The sequence below is a fragment of the Lampris incognitus genome, chromosome 10 (genome assembly GCF_029633865.1).
Source record: "Lampris incognitus isolate fLamInc1 chromosome 10, fLamInc1.hap2, whole genome shotgun sequence".
NCBI lineage: Eukaryota > Metazoa > Chordata > Actinopteri > Lampriformes > Lampridae > Lampris > Lampris incognitus.
The window spans coordinates 50,590,569-50,611,404 of record NC_079220.1 but is presented as its reverse complement, the minus strand read 5'-3'; the positions used below and the strand labels follow the sequence as shown (position 1 = coordinate 50,611,404).

The following is a 20,836-nucleotide window of genomic DNA, read 5'->3' as shown; positions in this document are numbered from 1 at the left end:
GAGAGTGTTGCCATCCTCATGGCTTAGTCTGTGTGCAATCTGAAATAAACTCATCATTATACGGCAATCCTTATGCTGTCTTTGTTCTGTAAATGCTCCTCTTTGTTGGGTCTGATGTTAAGACGTTCAAGCACGACAACAGAAATACGATTTTTGTTGTACCACACCCCCCACAGCACGCACCCCCGGAGCTTACGGTTACGGACTGCAATATGCTATTCTGTATTCAAACACATCTGGTTTTACAGTGGGTTGTACTGTAGTTAAATATTTGGACTGTAGCCTACTGTCTGGTCAAATTTTTTCACATTTCTTTTGAAATTACTACAGATAGAGCAAAAATAAATGACAACTAAATGCACTTCCGTGAGAAAAAACAAGGAACAAGTCCAATTCAGCACAATATTCAATTGTGCCAAATGCTGCTACCTTACAGTAAAGCCATCCATCCATTAACCAAACCATTTATCCTGCTCTGGATGCTGGAGCCTATCCCAGCAGTCATTGGGCGGCAGGCGGGGAGACACCCTGGACACGCCACCAGGCCATCACAGGGCCGACACACAAACACACACCTAGGGACAATTTAGTGCGGCCGATTCACCTGGCCTGCATGTCTTTGGACTGTGGGAGAAAACCCACGCAGACACGGGGAGACCGTGCGAACTCCACACAGGGGACGACCCGGGACGACCCCCAAGGTTGGACTACCCCGGGGCTCGGACCCAGGACCTTCTTGCTGTGAGGCGACTGCGCTAACCACTGCGCCACCCCTTTACAGTCAAGTGCATTCAAACTGGAACGCTATTAGCCAGTTGGACTTACTTGTTAATTGATTCTGCGTTGATGTTTTTACTTTTTGGACTTAAATCACAGACCTCCATTGGTAAGCAGGTTTTTATTTTGTAGGCTGTTCAATGCAACTTGACAGACTCATTTGTTTTTACACTTTGTTACTTAAGATAACAACTAGTTATGATAGTTGTATTACCCAGCCAAATATTCATCATTTTAAGTGGTGTTTGAGATGCACATGCCATCATTTATAAACTTCATAAACTTGTCGAATTATCACCAAGACACTCAGCAGACTAATCCTGAAACCAGTAAAACAGCAGAGCTAATTGGATTCCTTGCAAATTTAAGTTCAGTTTGCAAGGGATTAGTATTATCAGGGGACCGTCCTCCATCACAAAATTTGAAGGTAATTTGTACTGGGGTTTTTACTTGACAATCTACAGACATAGTAGATCCACACGGGGTAAAAAACATCCACAAGTATTACAAATTGCTGTATAAAAGTCTTGTGCGAATAGACTGCAGGTGAGCCGGTGACTTATTTATTTAGGTTAGCCCTATTCTTTGCTCAGATTCAATTACTTTTTTTTTTTCCTGCTTAAAATTGCTCAAAGGGTGTTTTTACCATTACTTGACATACATACCTGTTGGTGTAAAGCCTGCCCCCCAATACACACACCCATGACCTGCGGTATTACTGTAACATCTGTCTAATTCTGTAGGATGGACATTTCTTTTCTTTTTTTCCACCCATTTTTCTCTCCAGTTGTACTTGGCCAATTACCCTATTTTCCAAGCTGTCCCGGTCACTGCCCCACCCCCCCTCTGCCGATCCGGGGAGGGCTGCAGACTACTACATCCGCCCTCCGATACATGTGACGTCGCCAGCCACCTTTTTCCACCTGACAGTGAGGAGTTTCACCAGGGGGACGTAGCGCATGGGAGGCTCACGCTATTCCCCCCAGCCCCGGACATGCGCCCCAACCAACCAGAGGGGGCGCTAGTGCAGCGACGACACACACCCACATCCGGCTTCTCACTGGCACACAAGGCCAATTGTGTCTGTAGGGACGCGCGACCAAGATGGCAGTATCGTGGGGATTCGAACTGCCAATCCCCATGTTGGTAGGCAACGGAATAGACCGCCACGCTACCCGGGCGCCCCGTATGGACATTTCTACACCACTGCAGCCCTAATTGATCAACATAGTATAATTAAGGAAGAGGAACTGCACTGTAACTGCATCCCCTTTTTAAATGTGACAATAATGGAGGGACGATCTTTTTTCTTCAACAAACATGGAAGTGACATGCCATTCACTTGTGACATGGGTATTATACACATCTTACATGCATGTTCACAAGCAATGCAGCAACGCACCCATGTGAACTCACACATATAATTCATTTCATGCAAATATACAATTTCATAACCTTCTTCAGTGTTAAATTAGTGCAACCCCCCCCCCCCCATGTGACAGTGATGGAAGTAATTCTTTGAAAGCCATGGACATGGATTAGAAACCAAATGTAATCCATCACTGATGCAGATATTTCCCAGAATTCCTCAGAACTCCGAGGTAAAGTTCACACCCTAAATCCTGAATGCCCCAATCAAATGCTAAAGACGAAAGTTTGTTTGTTTACCTGTAGGTTTGAGATCAGATTAGGTGGAAATTGCCTAAATAAAAGTCTGATATGGACCAAATTCAACCAGCAAATCTTATAAACTAATAAAGTTCAGTGAAGGATGTTTAGTATTTTCCCTGCACCGCACAGCAAAACACTACATCTGTATGCATGCATACCTCGAGGCAATTAATGTACAAGGAGTAGAGTTCCGTTTTGTCCGACTCCTCCAGGATGTTGCTCTGCTCGACCGCTGCTAGATGACGCTGCAGGTATTCCTTTACTTCATCAAAGCTTTAAAACAAACAAGAAAAATGTTGATAACAGCGATATGCATCTGTGAAATTGTGGTAAGTCTTAGATCAGGAGTCCCCAAACCTGGCCCGGTTTTATATTTTGAATATTGTCACAATCCAGCCAGTCTGCTACCTGACATGGAGACGCGTGGGTCATGACAGGAACACTGTTTGATACCAAAACCGCCTATTTCATACATGCAATTATTCAAATTTAATAGGTTTAGATGCTAATACAACAGAGCATTTTATTCTCTTGGCACAGCCAGTGTGCCCAAAGGATTTCTTCCCATGGTGTGCAAAACACACATTCACACCGAGGGACAATTTAGTACGGCCGATTCACCTGACCTACATGTGAGAGGAAACCAGAGCACCCACAGGAAACCCACGCAGGCACGGGTAGAACATGCAAACTCCACACAGTGGACGACCCCGAAGGTTGGACGACCCTGGGGTTCGAACCCAGGACCTCCTTGCTGTGAGGCAACCGCACTACCCACTGTGCCAACCCGGGAGGACCCCCCCGGGGTTCGAACCCAGGACCTTCTTGCTGTGAGGCAACCGCGCTAACCACTGCGCCACCATGCCGCCCTATTATAACATGAAATATTGTATTGTAGTGACCTACTGTGAGGTTAGATATCCACCATGCGGAAGAGATGGTCTCTTTAAGACAGTGGGTGCAGGGGGGATTGTGGGTAGACTTAGGTGTGTGGTTTTAGATGTATAAATCTCTGGTCAACAGATATACACACAGACACACACACAGACACACACACACATTCACACCTAGGGACAATTAAGTACAGCCGATTCACCTGACCTACATGTCTTAGACATGTCTTCGATGGTCTTAATTGAAATAATTAAAAGCTGGTGTCTTGTTAAGTTATACTGGATAAAAAGCGGAGCCTGACCTGTTGACATACAATGGAGATGCACTCAGTGAAAACTAGTCCCGTGTCCAGACACGTCATTAAAAACAACCAATCATGTAGCACCGGAATAAATGCCATATATTTAAGAGATAATGCAATGAATATGCAACAGGACTGACAACTGTTTTAAGGGACTGGTTGAAACCAATCCTTATAATTGTGGGCGGCTACAACAGTGGGGGAGAGAGGACAAACATGGCCTACAGATGCAAATGGTGTCAAATTCAATCTATCCCCCCCCCACCTTTTTCTCTCCAATTGTACTTGGCCAATTACCCCACTCTTCCCGAGCCGTCCCGGTCACTGCTCCACCCCCTCTGCTGATCCGGGGAGAGCTGCAGACTACCACATGCTTCCTCTGATACACGTGGAGTCACCAGCCGCCTCTTTTCACCTGACAGTGAGGAGTTTCACCGGGGGGATGTAGCGCGTGGGAGGACACATACCCACATCCAGCTTCCCACCTGCAAGACACGGCCAATTGTGTCTGCAGGGATGCCCGACCAAGCTGGAGGTAACACGGGGATTCGAACCGGCGATTCCCAGTGTTGGTAGGCAACGGAATAGACTGCTACGTAACCCGGACGCCCGGAATCTTTTTTTTTTCTTTTTCTGAGGTTTGCACAGCTGGTAATAAATGGTCTGCGTTTGCACAGCCCGGCAATCGGCGGCCCGGGTCACTGGGGAGCCCTGCCTTAGATGGAGGAAGGCTTTGAAAAACATACTACCCTCACCACTCACCTGTACTTCAACAAGAGCTTGAGCACTACCGACCGAACCACCGGATTTTTATCCAACGAATCGTCAAATGGAGAAAGTGCCTTAGTCAGAATTTGATTACCTGGCAGAAAAGGAAAAAAAAAACTTTAGAAAGACAAGAAGATGTATACACACGTAAAGCACGAGCACGTATTCAAGTATGCAAACATGCATGTACTAAGAGTCAGATTTGGGAGGAGGGTCTACCTTTTACAACAGTTTTGGCTTCCACCATGAGATAGGAAAGCAAATGTAAAATGATGGCGTGGCACGGGGGAGAGTCGTCTTTGAAGCAAACAGTAGACACCAGGTCTATGAAGAAAGCGTTGCAATGCTTTCTGAACTGAGCGTGCTGGCTGACAAGAGTCCTGCAAGAGACACATTTCACAAAGCAATTAGGTCACAAGACAACATTACATATACTGGTCTGTCTCCATCTCATAGGTATAATTTACTTAAGTACCCAAACTAATTGTTACTTGGTTGAATGTGTGAATGCAGGCATGCAGTAAGGTTTTCATTCACCGATAAACAACTGTATCCGAGTGAGGCCAATCCGAATACCCCTTCTTCTTTTTTTTACCCTAACCATGGTCAATTTCCTGCTCCAACATGTACCATCATCACTCAGACACATTTATGCACTTGACTCTTCCCTTAACAAGGTTCTAAAACCTCAACACACAGACACACACACACTCTCATCCTATGTAGAGGTTAATGGTCATCTTTTTTTACCCTCACTTTCAACTTGATCTGACGTTAAGCACATGAATTTGTATGGAAAAAGAAACTTCCCAGACCCAGGGCGCACCCGTGCTGCGCGTTTAGGTGGAGCAAGTCAGTGTTTAATGAGAAAGGGAGTCAGTGTGGATTGATACATTTAATAAAATGGAAGCATTTTAGTTAGATTATTATTATTATTCCGAGGAATTCTGAAATTATATCGTTAATATAGCAAAGGCTAACAAGCACGTGTTTAGTAGGCAAGCGCGTCCGACTAAATGTCCCTTCTAAGCATCCCATTCAGGTCGTCCATGAGTGAGTGACCACAATTTGCATCCATGAGTGAACGAGTGACCACTATTTGCAAAGCATAGCCCACAGCAGCAGTTGTGCTGTGCATTTACATTTAATACATTTAATAAAATGGAGGCATTTTAGTTAGATTATTATTATTCTGAGTAATTTTGAAATGGGCGGCATGGTGCCCAAGTGGTTAGCGCCGTCGCCTCACAGCAATTAAGTCCTGCGTTTGAACCCCCGGGGTTGTCCAACCTTGGGGGTCATTCCAGGTCATGCTGTGTGGCGTCTGCCTGTTCTCCACGTGTCTGCGTGGGTTTCCTCCGGGTGTTCCGGTTTCCTCCCACAGTCCAGAGACATGTAGGTCAGGTGAATCGGCCGTACTAAATTGTCCCTAGGTGTGTGTGTGTGTGTGTGTGTGTGTGTGTGTGTGTGTGTTTGTGTCGGCCCTGCGACGGACTGCAGGCCTGTCCAGGGTGTTTCCCCTCTTTCTGCCCAGTGACTGCTGGGATAGGCTCCAGCATCCCGTGACCCTAATTAGGATAAGCAGCTTGGAAAATGGAATGGAATGGAATTTTGAAATGTATATAGTTAATATATCAAACACTGATGAGCATGCGTTTAGTGGCCGTTAAGCATCCCTACTAAGCATGCCTCTCATGTCGTTCATGCGTGAGTGACCACAATTTGCGTCCCGGAGTGAGTGACCCCAATTTAAGATGCATAGCCCACAGCGGCAGTTGATTCATTGAAATTTAACTCACTGATTGGAAGCATCAACAATATAACATGACACAAAAATCCAGAGGTGGGAGAATCGGGTCTAGCAAGTCAAACTCCTAACCATGTATTTGCCCTACACATGCACTCAGCCAGCTGATTTCACCTTACTAGTCTCTTCTACCTTGCCGAAGAGTGGTGTTGATTAGGATCAGCTGGTTTAGTAAATGGGTGGGGCAGATAAACTCTTAGGATACTGACTTGTTGGACCCGATTCTCCCAGCACTGCAAAAATCTATGTAAAACTGGATACCTTGTCTCTTCTGAAGGAGCCATGGGAAAGTCATCTGGAACAGGCTGCATACAGAGGGGACAGTACATCTGACCAGCTATCAGCCATTGTCTGATACACACCACACAGTAGATGTGGTCACATGGAAGACTGAGTGGATCTTGGGGGTCCCCCATACACACAGGGCAGGGCTGGGGCCCAAACCTAGATGAAACATGTATGAGATTAACACTCAGTGTGGCAAGAGTCAAGACAAGATATAGCTGCACAAGGCAAGAGATATAAAAAGTAAATCCCAACCTGAAGATGCTTTCTACCACTCCATCTCTGCAGGCTCTGAGCATGCCAATCACTGCCTCGAATGGCTGCAGCATTTTGAGATCTGAATTGTCTTCCAGTATCTTGGTGGAAGAACAAATGTGATAAGTGTGTTAGTGTGGATGATGGTTTAAAGTCCATCCATTATCCAAGCTGTTTATCCTAATTAGGGTTGCGGGACGCTGGAGCCTATCCCAGCAGTCACTGGGCAGCAGGCGGGGTAACACCCTGGACAGGCTGCCAGTCCATCACAGGGCCGTCACATTCACACCTAGGGACAATTTAGTATGGCCGATTCACCTGACCTACATGTCTTTGGACTGTGGGAGGAATCCCACATGGGGAAAACATGCAAACTTTACACACAGGACAACCCCCAAGGTTAGACTACCGCTGGGGTTCGAACCCAGGACCTTCTTGTTGTGAGGCAACCGTGCTTTAAACCATCATGCGCCACTGTGCCGCATGATGGTTTAAAGTTACAATCCCAAAGATTTAAACAGAGCTATTGGATATTTAAGACAGTAGCTAGCTCACAAATACCCAAATCATAAATGCTTTTGCAGTTGCTCATGTTTGTGGTTACCTTCAGGGAGGACTGCAGGGAAAACAATTATATGGCACAGATTGATTTGTCTTCAGTGTAGCCGGCGAATGTGGAAAAAGAAGGCAGGTTGCGGAAAGTTTAAGTTTGAAAAAGCAAAATTGCTGTGGCTAGCCAGCAGATATGCATGATCAAGGTCATGAAAGAACTTTAACACCAGATATCACAACAACCATGGCTAAAACCCAGGTTCAACCCTGTTAGTCTGGTGGTGAGAAAACCAGTTACCGTGTATTAGCATGCAATTACAAGCCATCACCATGGTTGACAGCATTGTAAACACAGCAACTATCTTCAGGAACGTAATGCTAACACCATTCGATTAGGCGACTTTTATTATCAAAAGTACGCTTATGTCAACCACGTAGCACCAACCATGCCGAGCTGCTGGGTATGTTTCAGGACTAATGGGGTCAACTTCTTGTCCACCTCCTCAACGCCCATCAACATGTGCTCCACAAACAGAGACAAGGAGAAGATACGGTTCCATCCGGACCTAAATAAAACAAAGCAATGAACTGAAAAAAACTTAAGACGGCAAACCCAGAACAACTGAAGTAGTATCTTAAGATGACATTTGTAAAGATACAAAAAAAAAAAAAAAAAAAAAAGAAAATTAGGCTCACCGAACTCTACAGATCATGGTCTTGCTTCTCTCTCCATAGAGTGTGAAACTGTCTTCAGAGCAGATTAACTCGATGGGAATCTGAAGCTTTTTGACGTGCCTGAGCCATTCCTGTCTCTTGGCATCTGTGGCCAGGGACTGTAGGTCAGTTTGGGGGTCTAGGTGCTCCATGCAGGCAAACGCAGCATACACGTCCAGCAGCTAGAAGGCAAAAGAATACGGTTGCTATAATTCAAAGCACAGTCAAATTAAAAACGAAAGGAATTCAAATCTGTGTGTACCCCAAGAAAACATACAGTTGAACCCGGTTAAGATAACCCCCACCCCGGGAGGGGAAAAAATAGTCAACCTATCTGGACCTCGACTTTAACAGAGGTTGTTGAAAGGTTTGGTTGTGTGGTACTCATGGGGATGGGCCTCGAATTAACCATAGTTGGAAAAAAAATTACAATCGAGTTAAACAGGTTAAAATACAGCTTTGGACTGACAGGAGTGATGTTTTTTTTTTTGGGAGTTTCCCCCTTTTCTCCCTAATTGTATCCGGCCAATTACACCACTCTTCCGAATCGTCTGGTTGCTGCTTCACTCCCTCTGCCGATCCGGGGAGGGCTGCAGACTACCACATGCCTCCTCGGATACATGTGGAGTCGCCAGCCGCCTCTTTTCACCTGACAGTGAGGAGTTTCGCTAGGGGGACGTAGCGCGTGGGAGGATCATGGTATCCCCCCCCCCGAACAGGCGCCCCGACTAACCAGAGGAGGTGCTAGTGCAGAGACCAGGACACATACCCACATCCGGCTTCCAAGCCGGAGGTAACATGGGGATTCGAATCGGCGATCCCCGTGTTGGTAGGCAATGGAATAGACCGCTACGCCACCTGGACACCCTGGGAGTGATCTTATTAACAAGGTTCTCGACAAATAAGACCTTGACTCATCTGAGGTTTAGGTGGTATGAAAATATACTAGGTTGTCAGGGCTTTAAAAAAAACATTTGAGTTGTCAAGTATCAAAGTCATCATATATATCACATATTTCATCATATATATATATATATATATATATATATATATATATAAGGTATCAGGTATAAGTCAGGAGCTTGACTGGAGTGGGTTCTACTGCATATACCAGATGAATTTAAACATTTGCATTTCTGCATTCTTGAATGGAAAATTATTTCTAGAAATTTCTGTAAGTGTTTTTAAGTAGCGTTTCATTAGATATTTTCAGGCTCACCAGCTCCATCCCATCTTTAGCATGAGCATGTGTCAGGAGGTCCTGGGTCACCCGGGGCTCAAGACTGATCATTCTGGAGAGGTTCAGCAATCGAGTCTTGAACTCATGGTAGGCAGCATGGACCCATGGAAGAGACACTTCTTTATCAAGAGCATTATGGCGCAATCGCAGCTCATTGACACAACAGTGTAAAGCGCCACAAAGGAGCTAGAGAAGACAATATGAATTAACAAAATCAAACATACCCAGTAAAAATGCAGCCTTTTGAAAACAGGTCTACAAAGTGATAATTTTTAAGACTTGTGTGTAAACAAATGTCATTTTCAATACTTTCCATCACTGGTGTCGCTAACTAACCAGTCCATCATAGGGCCGACACACACACACACACACACACACACACACACACACACACACACACACACACACACACACACACACACACCTAGGGACAATTTAGTACGGCCGATTCACCTGACCTACATGTCTTTGGACTGTGGGAGGAAACTGGAGCACCCGGAGGAAACCCACGCAGACACGGGGAGAACATGCAAACTCCACACAGAGGACAACCCGGGACGACTCCCCAAAGTTGGACTACCTTGGGGCTCGAACCCAGGACCTTCTTGCTGTGAGGCGACCGCGCTAACCACTGCGCCATTGTGCCGTGACAGTTTATAACAACATTAATCTATAAACCACTAACTAAGCAAAGAAAATCCAAATCATTTAGTAGGGAAATGCTGTCAGTGGTTTTGTGTATGTGCAACCAGTACTGATGAACAGCGCCTACACATACTAGAATGCGTTGCATGTAAACTTGTGTATCAGTGTCCATAAAACCCTCTGGGCTAGTGTTGTGGGGCATAATTTCCACCATCCAAAACGTAACTTAGCTGAGAGAATGAAGATGTGTTTTTTGAGCAGCGTGTTTTAAGTACATTAGAGTATTAGAAACCCTACTAGGCTGTAGTTTTTTTCCTGTTTCACTGCGTATACGACTTCCCTGGAAGAAATGGTATAGCGCATAGTGTTTTGGGCCACAGCCAAATGAGGAAGAGGGCACATAGCAGTGTTTGTAGAGAAGCCAAAGTTGTTGTGGCTTCCACACAAAACAAATTTGGGCTCAAACATGTTTTTTTTTTTGGTCATGAAACAAAAGCACTGACACATCTTGTTTCATTTTGGAGCGATCTCTACGATTTGGAGCTGTCTAACACTAACGCATTTACCATTAAGCAACAATAAATTGAAAAAAAAAAAACAACAAAAAAAACCCAAAAAAAAACAACAATCTTCAGGATTGTGGCTTTAAATCGCAACCTGAAAAAAAAGCAATCAAGGATAAAGCTCTGACCAAAAAAGATAGAAAAAAAATAAAAACAAGTAACAAACTACCTCAAGATCTTTCTGACAGGCCACATTCATTGTCATGGAGATGAAATCTTGTAGGTATCGGTGGAAAAACTCTGTTTGCATGTCCCGGTCTACTTTTGCAATGAATTGGCCGAGTGGAGTCTTCCTAAAGAACTCTTCAAACTGACTTTGTGTGTGACCTATCAAACAAAACATGAGGTCAAAGAGACATAATGACATTAAAGTGGTGACATATCAATAAGATAAACCACAGCAAAAAAAAGTACTACAGGCCACTACCTTCATATTGAAGGGCATGAACCCAGAGTTCATCCAGGTAGTCCTTGATCCTCCAGCCGAAAGGCATGCTGCAGCCAATTTTCTTATCCTCGGCAATATAGTTGTGCATGAGGATGGTTCTTGTCTCAGAGCTTAGACCAAGCAGCATATTGTACAGAGAGAGTGAGTGAGACAGAAGAGAGGAGAGAGAGAGCAAGAAATCAGAGGGCGAGGCAGAGAGAATATAGAGTATATTAGTAAATAGTAAATAATGGTATTCGGAAAGATGGTGTAATAAAAAGATAATGTTTGATTTGAGTAAATTAATCAAATTAAAAAATGTCTCAAAGCAAACATACTTTACTATACATCATTTATTTGTATACCTCCCATGCACTTTTGGGTTTTGTTTTTTCTACTTAAAGCAGCTGTAGACAATTTTTCAACTTTCTCCTCCCCTAGCGTTTCCAAGTGTTTTCGTTGCCTGCACCGTTGTCGCAAAGACAGCCAGATCGCTTTCCATTTATTAGCAGCCTGGCTACTGTCCAAAGCAAGAAACAACCGTACGAATCCCAATTTGAACTAGAAACCCTGATCTCAGCACTATGATAAAGGCAGAGTAAAACATCCGGTAGTATTAATAAGTAGGCGGGTTGCGTTACTTACCGATCCAGAAGAAAGAATGCCAACTGAATGTCGGCTTGGAACCCGCTCAAGTCCCGGGTGTTGTACCGAACTCTGTTTCCCCGTCGAGATCTGTTACCCCCTAGCCATAGTTCGATACAACACCTTGATTGGTTGAACACTTTGATTAACCTTAACCTAGCCTCAACCTAACCCTAGGTTTGACCTAACACTTACATTAACCTACCTAATCGTAACCGATAGCCAACCCATTTCCATGTGAATGCTTTAATCTGGCTAAGGGGGAACAGAGCTCAACGGGGAAACAGCGTTTCATAAAACACCGCAGCTCGCTCCATTGAGTGAATGCCCGTCTGAGGTTCACTCTTGTTTCACCTCTGTTTATATCACACTCCCTTTTCCCCTTCTTTGCCAACTCCATCAAACGGGTTTTTTTTCCTCTGGCCGGGTAGAGTTTCCACTGTCACTTCGGTTGTTCCACCATCTGCCATTTCCGCTACTGGGGATAGCAACCGATAGCTACCGGAGAAAACAAAAGCGCCATCCTCTTCCTCTTTTGGTTGCGCAATGGTTGACGCACTTCCTTTGAGCCATAAATCGAGCCTTCATTTTCCCGTGAGATCGTACCCAGTGGCAGACAGAATTGCATAATTGGGTCCCCATCTACACGCAGATGGTGTCATTATACTATAGCCATTACACTGTGCAATCCACATTTACTTCATAATGAATTAAAGCAAAAAAAGTTGTCTACTGCCGCTTTAACACCGGGGTAATGTCCCAGTGTCTTTGTGTTGAGCATCACACCAAGGTAAATTCCTGGTACTTGTAATTTTGTGAACTTATTTGTGTTTGATAAACTTGATACTTGAAACTCAAATTGCATCAAAACAATCAATTACCTGGAGTCAAGTGTTACATTTGGAACATCCAGCAGTTTATCATCGCCAAAGATATCCAACCACAGTTTCTTAACAGATTCATCAGAGTTGGTGTCGACCAGCATGTCCAGGTTCTGGTCCCGGTCAATGAAGGAAATGAGGTGGGCTAACAAGGGGATGACCACAGCTTGGATCCGTTTCCATAAAGTATTCCTGTCATGAACAACCCCCCCCCAAAAAAAGGGTTAAAATAACTATTTAAAATTAAGACGCATCAGTGGTTACTTGCGCTTAAATGTACACTGTATCAAATACTGCACTGCTGTTGTACTAAATACAAACAAAAAAATGTGTGTTATGTCAAGGGGAAATTTCAACGATTGTTTTATGTATGTGCAATAAGTACTGATGAGTAATGTTGACTGAAGCAATAAAGTCCTCAATGCGTACTATATTGGCGGAGAATTTGGTGTTCGCCTGCTCAGTCTTTCTTACAGCGCCTGCATGTACCAGAATGCATTGCTGCACACTAACTTCTTTAACGTTGTCCGCAAAATCCTCTGTGCCAGTGTTGTAGGACGCCATTTACACCAATGGAAACATATCTAAGCCGAGAGAATGAGGACGTGTTTTTTGAACAGCGTGTTTTGAGTAGATTAGAGAATTAGAAACCATGCAAGGCTGTAAGTTTTTCTGGCCGCCAAATGACATCACAACACATCACTTTGTAGCCAGAAAAAAAAAACTGTTTCACTGCTGTTCTGGAGATGCAGAAATGATCAGGAACAACTGCAGGTGTTTTTCATGTGCATGCCCTGTTGTAGCGATAAGGTTGAAAATAAGTGAATTTTTCTTGTAAAGAACATACCTGAAGGTTCCTCCTTCTTGCAAAGCATCAATGTTGGAAGCCTCGTTAATGACCCAGTTGCTTTTGATGGATGAAAAAGTGTTGCCATCATGAGCCACCAGTAAAGAGTGTAGGCGCCGCTTCACAGTTCTCAGAAATTTCGCTGTTGAGAAACATGAAATAGAAAACATGATTTCCATTGTAATCTGTAGCACCAAAAGAGAGCCGAGTAGAGTTAAAGAACTTGTTGCTACCTTTCATTTCATCACCATCATTGAGGAGTGTCAAAAGGATCTCCACTCTTCTGGTACTACGGGAGCCGCTCTGTACCTGGTCCCTCAGCATGCCCACAGCACTCTGCACACAGCTCCGTAGTAAAACTGTAGTGTCAAGTGCGTCCTTGAAGCTCTGAAGCTAGAGGCAAGGCAGATCAAAACAAACTGTAATTGGACATCAAGAGCAATAAGCGTAGATTTAAACAGCCAAGACAAAAATTACACTTCAGCATTTTTGAAAATGGATTGCTTATTTTTTGCTTACTCACTTAAATGTGTTAATTTTCAATTCAAGTGGAAAAAAGAAAGCCACAAGCCTCATTTCTCGGGAAAGCAACAACCTGAGAAATTCGTGTTGTGTTTTGTCTTGTTTTATTTTTATTTGAGGGAGGTTTACTCACAGTTTGGTCTTCACATTCCATATCATGTTGCTCTATCTCATCTGCTTCCATGGCTGTAGGTGAAACCCTTTTGTTAATTTATTGCCACAAATGATTTTATACCAAGGAATATTTTGATCAAAGGAACGTATTGTGTAATGAAACAAAACAGTTTTACATTCACGGTGATTCATCCTTTCCTCAAACAGTTGACTGATTGTCAGGTTTCTCAGGGCTTTGATGTCTGACACAATATCTTTTGACCGTCTGAGGTCGTCGATATGAACAGATCTCCAGGGGCCTGTTAAAGGTTGGAACATCAAAACATAGTTCCTGCATCTTAAATTTAATGAGAAAAGTAAATTCAATTTCACAGGTGTGTGTTCAAATCACCTCCTTGAAACCCAACATAGGGAGCCCCTCCTTCCATTCTTGGCAGCTTGGTAATGAAGTAAACAAACACCTTGCCTCCCTTGCTCTCTTGGCTGGTTTTGTTTATTTCATTTATGGATGAGTACCTGACAATGCACAAGAGAACCCAATAAGACAAAAACCACAACGCTGCGTATAATCTGTGAGAAATATATTATAATTGACCTACCTTGCCGATGCAATAAGATTGGCACTATGAGAATCTTCATCAAAATCACACTGAATGAAGAGGATCTTGTGGTCAGATGCACATTTGCTTCTGTTTTCAGCTGTAAGAAAATGTCTAAGAAGCCAAAAATGTATTGTTTCAAATTAATTCAGTTTTTCATTTTATCGCTTCAAATTTAGATGGTAAAATCCATACTAAAATCAATGCAATACATCAACAAACCGGATTTTCTTGAGGAAGGAGTGTTCCGTGTCAAACTGCTGGAGTGAGAGAAGCTCCACACTGTGGAAGACTTGCTCCAGTGGTTCCAAGTCAGATGCTGTCAGCAGTCTGGAGAATGTGGTCACCTGTAGAATAAAATCATATTTAGCAAGGAAATAGAGGCTGAGTCCAGAGTATATCTGAGATTTGTACAATTCAAAAACTTCACTGGTACCTCTGTGAAGAAGGACCAGCACCGGGCATCCTGACGTGTGTGAGCAAGGACAAAGTCAGCCAAGCAACTGTTCTTCTGCTTTTCAAAGTAGACCATAGTGAGATATTCACTCTCCACTTTGGGAAGCCCAGTGCAGTCCAAGCGTACCACAGAGTCTGGTGTAGCACAGTTCAGCAGTATGAGTTTAGCCTCATCCACAACTCTTCTGTCAGAATCTGAGGTTTCCATGTCCTCCTTTTGATTTTCAATCACTTGAAGAATTACAGAGGCACATGTGTCTGAATGGTACCCAATAAAAACATCTGCCGGTTGGTACTTGTGGGACTGAGGTACCACATGTTGACTACTGAGAGACACAAACTGTTTAACCCACTTTTCCAGTTCCTCCACAATTCTCTTCTGCTCAACCTTGAGGACAGTGTGGATGTCTAAGTAATGCTTCTCCAGTCTGTTGATAAGAGGAATTGGGAACTGTTTGTAGACCACTTCTTTTTCTTCAATGACAATGAGTCTGAAGTCTTGATGCACCCTGCATTTGACACGATGGGTTCCCAGGCCAAGGTCCACATATTTCTGTCCCCCCAGGGAAACATAGTATTGGTTGAGCGCATCATAGAGACTTTCATATAGGTTCTGCAAGTTCAGGAGCACAACAGTTTGGCCTGTTTCCATGCAGATCTTTACTCTGTTGATGTTGCGGCATATTTGGGTGTATTCTTGGTCCTTTGGGAAGCTAGAGCCAAATATTATTTCAGGGTGGCCACTGTGTAAGAAGAAAGTTTGTTGTAAGATCTGTAGGGCTGCATAGTTTTTTGTAAGAACCAGCAAGTACCGGCACTCTTCCTCTTGTCCGATAGCCAAAATGTTTTGTCTCACAAGCTCAATAGTATTGATGCCCTCAAGGTTGGGGGAAATCTGCAGTCTTTTAGTAAAGACGGTTACTGCATCCATATCATCTCTGCCACTGAAATTTCTCAGCACTGCCTCCACAATCTTCTCTGCACTTGGTTTATGTTGAGAAGTTTTGGATGACGCAAAAATCATCTTTACCAAGCTGTAGTAGTCACGCAGGCCAAAAAATCCTTTCCCCTGTCTACGACAGATATTCAAGTAGGCTCTGGCAAAGGGTTGGAAGAAATCCCTGACCTTGTCCAAAATCATTGCATCAGAGGAGCATATTCCTTTGGCACTCTCTATGAGTTCCTTCTCATCAGGGTCACCTCGAGAGACAAAGATACCTCTGTTCATCTTAGCAGGGTCCAAGGCCCAATTCGAGATTCCAATGAATCCCACCTTTTTGTGTGGCAATGGCTCATCATCAATGCATCCTTCCTCTAGCAGTGGATGAAGGGTTTTCAGTGGCATTTTGGGGGAGTCTTCAGCCAACCCTATCTCATCAAGGACCACAACAGAGATGTATTCATTCAGATTCTTTCCTTCCTGGAAGCGACTACATTGTTTGAATGTGTTAATAATGCCTTCTGGTGTTGAGTGAGGGCTGCACTGGAAGGACACTAAGTGAATCTGTTTCAGCTTTTTGTAGAGCTCTGTGTGAGCAGCTTGGCCCTGCATTGCATCTGCCACCAGAGTTTTAGACAAAGATTTTGAACTTCCAGGCTTTCCAACCAAAAAGAGAGGGATCCTTAACTCAATGCAAAGTACCATCATGAAGACGTTCTCTTTGAGTGCACTGTTTCTTGCGATAGTTTCCCCCAAGGGAACACCACTCAAAAGTAGATCTTGCATAAGTGAGATTTCCTGCATCACTTTCACTGAGGTATACACTGGTAGACTTTTGCAGATTTTCTGTCTGTATTTTTCCTTGTGTTCTAGGCAAGCATGATAGCACACACCTACAGCCATGACCAGAGACCAGAGCACAGGGTCCCGGACCTCTGGATCAATTTGGTGTCTTTCAGTCATCTCAGAATTTTGTTTTCTCTCCAACTCTTCCAGCTCAGCAAAAAGCATGTCATGGTTCTTATGGAACCACACAAAAGTTTGCATACAGCGTTCCACGTCCCGTAAGCTGACAAAGCTGCACTCATCTTTCCTCTTTCGCATATATCTCTGCGAGGCTGACAGGACATCTGTGATCACCTTGATGTATCCTACATCAGAGATTGCACTGATGCCGACTACTCTCTGCACAATCTGTTGGATGTACATATTCTCTGTTTGATCATTTAACTGTCCAAAATCCCACACAAGAGGGATCATGCTTGGTGGCAATGACTGAACTCTGTACACCAACTGCCGTAGTGGGATGGACCCCAGCTTTTCATCTGTGTCTTTGGCTCGAACTCGGTACCCAAGGCCAGCAGATTCTAACCTCTCAATCATCTCATCCGTGTGCTTTCGGTAAGGGTTGCATGCAGCTATAATTTGCAATCCACAATGGGGTGTCAAAACTTCACCCTTGACCGTTTGGTCACAGAGGATCTCCTTAATACTGCTGATGGCCTCTGTTGTGTTGGCCTCATCAAAGAAGAGAACGGAATCAATGTCATAGTCCTTTTTGTTGATACAAGCAATGACTTCTGCTTCTTTGACTCTGGTGTAAATCATATCAGAACTTGTCCCTCCGTGCACTTTGACCAATTTCATGTTCTCTGTGGCCACTCCAGCCCTCCGTAATTCACAAAGGTATTTGATGAGTCTAGTCTTGCCACACCCTGTCTCTCCCATGATGATGACAGGGATGCCACACCGGAACCGCATATGGATTGCTAACATCTTCAGTATGTTGTCAGTGGTCAGCTCATATGTTTCATCAGGATCAAGAGGCCACTGGATGCCAAGGACACTGCAGAGCTGCTCAATTTTCTTTCCTCTGGGTAGGTGATCAAAGTCAATGTTGAAAGGAACTCTCTGTAGCTTGAGGCCCTCATACAGCTCCATAGTCATGATGTTTTTTTTAATGACCCTTCTAGAAGAGGGCTCAATGGCATCAACAAACATTTGATCATTAGGCTGAAGATGAAATCCTATGAAGGTCATTGACACATGGTCATCATTAAAGAAGATGTATGGATGAGGTTCCGACTCCCATCTTTTCCTTATAAGAAATGGGGCCAAATCTTCATCACGGAGCTTAGTCAGGTCCATTTGCTTCCTCCCAAGACTCTGATCAGAAATGCTGAGTGATGGCGTGGCAAAGTCCTTAGCCATAAGAATCATGAAGTCCACAACAAATTTCTTGAATCCTTTCAGAGTATCCCCAACCAAGCTGGCATCACAAAAAACAGATGTCTCACAGTCTTTCAGCTGAAGGTTCAGGAACCATGCAAAATTTCTCAATTCTGCCCAGGATGGGTCCATAACGCCACAGTACATGAGAAGCATTTGTAGACATTCTACATGTGAGCCTTCAACACCACGGTAGAAGAAAGTTTCAAGATCTTCATGGTTATAAAACCGTGTGAGGTACTGATATGGTCTCTGGAAGTCTTCACTTCTAAATACTTGATCATCCATCACTGGGTCCTCAAGGTTCATAAAAGTGGGATCTTCTAGCTTCCTCATCTCTAACATTAAAACCTCTTTTGGTGGTCGGCAGGAAATGTTTGGGAAGACATCTATGAATGAGCTGTTCACTGCCTGGCTCTATTAAGTAAATTTAGAAATTAAAGTGCAACATTAGTAAAATGTTGAATATTAAATGACTGCAACAATTCAGAAATTTAGAAACCTTTACCTGCAGTGAACAATATCTGGGCAATGTTGCAGTTGATTCCAAGATCTCAATGATGTACAACTGTTTGTTGCAGCACTTCCACATCTTTCCTTCTGAGTCCATCAGGTAGCGTAGGATCAGTAGTTTGAAAAGAAATTCGTGAAGGCCTTTCTGCACCTTTTCAATAGAATCAATGAGTTAATTCACTGAAAAGATATGAGATGTCTATAATCTTTCAGGTCTTTTGCAGAGACACTATTACCGATGATGTGACATCAAAATGGAAAATTGTCAGGTCCGCCTTCTTGGGGCTAGTAAACAGGAACTGAAGGATGCAATTTTCATCAACATTTGGTTCAATGATGCGGACGCATTTCATCGTGGAAGGCTCGTTTGACTGCTTGAGCTCCTCATAAAGCCTCTTTATGTAGAGAGATTTACCTGAAAAGAACAAAAACACAAAAAGAATAATTCTGTAAGCAAATCACCCATTTCCTTGAAGGAAAAGCAAGGAAACTTGTTCAATTAAGCATTGATAGATTGGCAATAAAATATTCACTCACTAATTGCTGGAAAGTGACTGTAAATTTAAAACAAGTAATTTACATACATACTCACCAACACCTGCTCTTATGGATGACACAACTCCAACACACAGTCTGTCTTTGAACACAGCTGCGGCACTACATTGATCAGCTGGGACAGTGTAGTGACTACTGAGGTACCTCTGGATCCTGGCCAATGGCTCCCGAGGGACCATGTGCAATCTATACTGGCTGAAGACTGAGGGAAGGTAAGCATGTTCTCGATCTGAGCTGCAGATGATAACGAGTCTGTAATCTTTTCTGCTTTGCTTTTTAATTCGCTCGAAGAAGCTCTCAACTTTGGAGCTCACATCATATGTCAGCTGATCTCCATACAATAATGTGTATATCTTTTGTCCTCTATAGCCTTCAGTGAGACAGCGTCTGAGAAACAGCTCCACCTCCTCGTAAGATGTTGATGAGTTGCAGAGGAGCACTTCATCATATGTGGGTAGTGCCTCGTGTTCACTGCTCATATAAATGGAGATGCAAGATGTCAAGACCTCACTGTGTGTGCAAAGAATAAGGTTTGGATTTCCAATGGCTAAACCTTGAGGAGGCTTTCTTTTAATGACACTTTCCCTCTTCTCCTCTGAAAGGTCTTCCTCCTCGTCATCTCCCTTGTTGGCCAGTATTTCCAAAAGTCTTCCAAGACTGTTTATATCAAGAATGCGTGGAAGAAATTTTTTCATGTCTTTCATGTAAGCGTTCCACATCAAATCGAACGTTTGAGAACCTACTACTTGTTGTACACAGCTTGATAGAGGATCCAACTCTCGTGTAATGTCCAGCCCTGCTTGTGCGTCTGACACTTCAACAAAAGTCTGAAAATGAATGTCTTCATTTTTTTCTTGTGGTTTGGTGAGGATTTCATACTGAAAAGCATGCCATACTTCCCTTAAATCTAAGGCTGTGCAGTTTGGTTTGACAAAGGAGAGCATCATGAGATCTTGGTCTTCCAAATGAGCTACATTTTGCTGAGTCATTTTACTGCACAGGTAGACAATCTGCTCTGCTGTGTAGTAGTTCAAGTAATAATGCTGAGATCTCTGTTTGTCCACAAAGTCCATCCAATAGTCTAGACATTTCTCCATTTTTCGGCAAAGTTCAGGAAGCTCTTCCTGTATGTTACCCTCCATGATGATAACACTAACCACATTCTCCAGGCCAAAATCCACTGTGATGCTGGGTTTCCCACTCCTTAAGCTGCAGTTAATATAGGCTTCCCAGTGCCTGAACAAAGGATTCCCAGCTGCATACAATGCAATGAATGCCTCAGCTAGTCTTTGAACACTAGCAAATACCTGTGAAAACAATTGCAGAGTGATACTTTAATCATAGCTAAGGGTACATTATGTATTGACAGTTACTTTTGTTACCAATAAAAAGTATAAAGTATTATTTACTCTCTCTTGGAAGCTGACCAACACTAGCTTTTATTTTATTTATTTTAATTTTTTTTGGATTTCCCCCCCTTTTTCTCTCCAACTGTACCCGGCCAATTAGCCCTCTCTTCTGAGCCGTCCTGGTCACTGCTCCACCCCCTCTGCCAATCCGGGGAGGGCTGCAGACTACCACGTCTCCTCCAATACATGTGGAGTTGCCAGTCGCTTCTTCTCACCTGACAGTGAGG

General features: G+C 43.6%; 1 protein-coding gene across 1 annotated transcript in view; it reads right to left on the bottom strand.

Moving 5' to 3' along the window:
* Positions 1-20,836, bottom strand: part of rnf213a (ring finger protein 213a) — a 54,996-nt gene that overhangs the window by 13,084 nt on the left and 21,076 nt on the right. Inside the window, exons 24-45 of the mRNA XM_056288447.1 lie at positions 19,238-20,507; positions 18,882-19,060; positions 18,641-18,796; positions 14,944-18,549; positions 14,730-14,854; positions 14,508-14,621; positions 14,300-14,424; positions 14,085-14,207; positions 13,928-13,980; positions 13,506-13,665; positions 13,273-13,414; positions 12,426-12,617; positions 10,900-11,030; positions 10,642-10,799; positions 9,244-9,450; positions 8,007-8,206; positions 7,756-7,876; positions 6,759-6,859; positions 6,480-6,662; positions 4,631-4,791; positions 4,406-4,505; positions 2,607-2,721 (exon numbers count right to left, since the gene is read on the bottom strand). Coding sequence (XP_056144422.1) covers positions 2,607-2,721; positions 4,406-4,505; positions 4,631-4,791; positions 6,480-6,662; positions 6,759-6,859; positions 7,756-7,876; positions 8,007-8,206; positions 9,244-9,450; positions 10,642-10,799; positions 10,900-11,030; positions 12,426-12,617; positions 13,273-13,414; positions 13,506-13,665; positions 13,928-13,980; positions 14,085-14,207; positions 14,300-14,424; positions 14,508-14,621; positions 14,730-14,854; positions 14,944-18,549; positions 18,641-18,796; positions 18,882-19,060; positions 19,238-20,507 — 7,722 coding nt within the window. The remainder of the gene's footprint in view (positions 1-2,606; positions 2,722-4,405; positions 4,506-4,630; positions 4,792-6,479; positions 6,663-6,758; positions 6,860-7,755; positions 7,877-8,006; positions 8,207-9,243; positions 9,451-10,641; positions 10,800-10,899; positions 11,031-12,425; positions 12,618-13,272; positions 13,415-13,505; positions 13,666-13,927; positions 13,981-14,084; positions 14,208-14,299; positions 14,425-14,507; positions 14,622-14,729; positions 14,855-14,943; positions 18,550-18,640; positions 18,797-18,881; positions 19,061-19,237; positions 20,508-20,836) is intronic.